This window comes from Gossypium arboreum, chromosome 6 (assembly GCF_025698485.1).
Source record: "Gossypium arboreum isolate Shixiya-1 chromosome 6, ASM2569848v2, whole genome shotgun sequence".
Taxonomy (NCBI): domain Eukaryota; kingdom Viridiplantae; phylum Streptophyta; class Magnoliopsida; order Malvales; family Malvaceae; genus Gossypium; species Gossypium arboreum.
In genome coordinates this window covers 113,844,195-113,847,449 of record NC_069075.1, presented here as the reverse complement: position 1 = coordinate 113,847,449, position 3,255 = coordinate 113,844,195, and the positions used below count along the sequence as shown (strand labels likewise).

The following is a 3,255-nucleotide window of genomic DNA, read 5'->3' as shown; positions in this document are numbered from 1 at the left end:
TTTATATTTTAAATTTGATTAATAAAAAATATTAAAGTTGGTTGATAAGTAGTAATTTTATTTTTTAATATTATTTATGCATCAATTGGTGTAGAATGTCTTAATAAAAATAATCGAATTGACTAAAACCAATCAGTGTAACTGGTACAAATCAAAATTTATATCAATACAAAAAAAAAATAATCATTCTGATTTATTATTGAGCATAAATTATTACAATTGAAACCATTACAAAATAAACTACATTGAGTGAGACTCCTCTCGACAATAAAAAATATATTTATTGTGATATGATTTTTTTAAAAAATTCGGATTACGACTCGATCCGAGTCGGCTCATGATCATGATCATGATCAGGACTAAGAAGCAAAATTTTGGACACAAGTGAAAGCAAAAAAAAGAGGGAAACGAAAATGGAAGATATTGTGCCATATAAGAGATATTCATCATGCATTAATGTTTCACTTTTTTTTGGTGAGTGTACTTTGATATTCCCTGGATGACAGAGAGGGTCTACCATAGAGATAATGATGGATTTTTAACTGTTGATTTCATCTCTAATTTTGGAACTCTTTGCTGTAATCAACCTGCTAATTGCTTGCTCTCATCATACCTCAAGTTTTGATTCTCTATTGAAATAATAAAACATCACATGCGTAAATGATTTCATTTGGACTATTTTATTTGTATAAAATAGGGTCTTTAATTTGATTTGAGAGTTCGACCCACTAGATTGGATATAAGCTGTATCTATTAATCTTTTATTGTAAATGATTCTCTATTTTTCTGCAAGTCATAAGCCATATACCAAACTTTCAGACCCGAAATGCTACCTCACATTTCATATATGGTTAGTTGGGGTTAATATTTGTTTGAGTTAAATTATGGTTTTGTCTCATTATTATATTTAAATTTGAAATTTAATCCTTACACTTTAATTTGACATAATTTGGTCTTTTTACTTTTATAATGTCATTGATTAATCCAAATCATTAGCACCATTAACTATTCCAATTTTAATGCTAACATGAATATTTTTCTCTCTAAAGAACGCTTCTTCTAACTCATCATATTGACATGGTTTTTTTAGTAGAAGTGTTTTTAACAAGATATTTATTTAACATCAACATTGTAATTTAGACTATCTAATTATATTAAAAAAAGTAGAGAGGTAAAATTATTTCAAATTAAAGCATAAGGACTAAATCATAGAATGAGTATAGTACAGGGACCTAAACCAGAATTTGACCTATTCTTCCAAAGGAAAGGTAGCTAGAAAAGCTACACGGAAACTGATACGACATACCATTCTGTACCATAAATAGCCATTGCCAACTTAGCATTGCAGTTCCATAGCTCCTCTCTCTCTCTCTCTCTCTCTGGCGGGAAAAAAAAGTGAAAAGATAATGGCAATGGCCCCTGTAACCACTAAATGCAAACTGAAAGAAGTGAATAGAGGAGCTTGGACAGCTGAGGAAGACCAAAAGCTGGCTCAAGTGATTGACCTTCATGGTCCCAAGAGGTGGAAATCAATTGCAGCAAAAGCAGGTTCATTCACAATACAAGTCTTCTTCAACATAATCTGCATTATATGGAACTTGAAAATTGGATTTATAGTTTCCATTTTGTTTCAACTTCAGGTCTTAAACGAAGTGGGAAGAGTTGCAGGTTGAGATGGATGAATTATTTGAGGCCTAATATAAAGAAAGGTAACATATCAGATCAAGAAGAGGATTTGATACTAAGGCTTCATAAACTGCTCGGAAACAGGTAATTTAGGCATACATGTCTGGTTATGATATACTTTTGGACCTAATTGTTCTGTTTTTTTTTTTTTAATCATTTAGGTGGTCTTTGATTGCTGGAAGATTACCGGGTCGAACCGATAACCAAATCAAGAACTACTGGAATTCTCATTTGAGCAAGAAGATAAAGCTAAACGAGAACCGAAACAAAGGTTCGGAAATACAAGAACCGGTACTCGACAATTCGAAGGGAAATGAGACGGTCTTTGTACCGGAAGGAAGCGAAGAAGGTACATCGAAGAGAGGCAACGACTACAACTCCACACCTTACTTATTCGGTGATACCATGTCCGATTTTCATAGCGCAGAGGCTCTTAATTGGGAGTGGATGAGTCAATTTTTCGAAATTAATGAGAGCTGGGTTAACGTTGCATATGACATTATTTGAACATTGTCCATTTAAATCAACTTGTAGTACATTAGTTGTTAAAGAGGCATTTGGTAATCCAAGGAAAACCCTTTCAGTTTCAGTTGTGTTGATAAAGGTTTTTCCTTGGATTAACAATAAGATTATGTTTGATTTCATTGTTTATAATTAGATCCATTAATTTTGGTACTGTGAGTTTATGAATTGAGATTATAAGAAACTTCAAAATAAGTCAGCTATGTGAAGAAAAAAAAGTGGTGCAAGTGGAGATGTACCTTCAAACTCCTGCAAGGGGAAAAAGCTGGTGTTATCATACATTTTTTAATATATGAGCCATGTGTTCAAGGTTGCATAAGCCAAATGAAATGATAATAACACCAATATTGCAGAATTTTGCCTTATCTTAGTTTTACACTATTAATTGATAAGTGAATGGTGCAAAATGTGGCACAATCTAGTGGGTCAATTAAAGCTATGGGTTCCTTGGATCTATTGAGCAATTATCCCATCCTTTTCTTGTAGTTGCTTGAACATATTGTACTGGATTGAGTATAAACAATTTTTGAATTATTTGAATTTAAATTTGTAAATTTATATAAAAATTCGATTTCCTTTATTATCCAAATCTGAATTTTTTTTCTTGAATATTTGTGGATATCAGAATTTACAATCTGAATTATTATTCCTACTTGAATTAGTTAAAAGTGTCTTTTGAACACCATAATTGGATTTAATTCTAGTTATATATAATATTTTTTAATACAAAACTTAGCCCTTAAATAGGAGGATAATACGCTTCAATGCATTTGAACTCATGTCCTCTTACATTAGCAACAATGCCGATGCCAACCAAGTTAAAACTCAATCTACAATTACATATAATTAGATAATCATTATAATCAATAAGTCTCATTAAATTTAATTGAAGTTGTTGAAGAAAAAATTGTGAAAATTGAGGTAACTATTGAATAATTAATCAATTTCAAACTTTATTTTAAAATTATTTATTTATTTTCTAAAGTTCAAATTAAAATGTAATTATACTAGTTTCAAACACTCAATTCTTAAAGAATTTATAAGGGT

At 30.8% G+C, this 3,255-nt stretch overlaps 1 protein-coding gene across 1 annotated transcript; it reads left to right on the top strand.

The window, feature by feature from the left end:
- The first annotated feature begins 1,301 nt into the window (after positions 1-1,301).
- Positions 1,302-2,361, top strand: LOC108464971 (transcription factor MYB114-like). The gene is made up of 3 exons (XM_017765258.2): positions 1,302-1,548; positions 1,641-1,770; positions 1,848-2,361. The coding sequence occupies exons 1-3, from the start codon at positions 1,407-1,409 to the stop codon at positions 2,191-2,193; spliced, it is 618 nt and encodes a 205-aa protein (XP_017620747.1). The 5' UTR covers positions 1,302-1,406; the 3' UTR covers positions 2,194-2,361.
- Positions 2,362-3,255: the final 894 nt, after the last annotated feature.

Excerpts from the sequence above, each read along its gene's own strand:
- LOC108464971 (XM_017765258.2), top strand. The coding sequence starts at position 1,407 with ATGGCAATGGCCCCTGTAACCACTAAATGCAAACTGAAAGAAGTGAAT. Across the intron at positions 1,549-1,640 it reads ATCAATTGCAGCAAAAGCAG|GTCTTAAACGAAGTGGGAAG; the intron begins GTTCATTCACAA and ends TTTCAACTTCAG. Across the intron at positions 1,771-1,847 it reads CATAAACTGCTCGGAAACAG|GTGGTCTTTGATTGCTGGAA; the intron begins GTAATTTAGGCA and ends TTAATCATTTAG.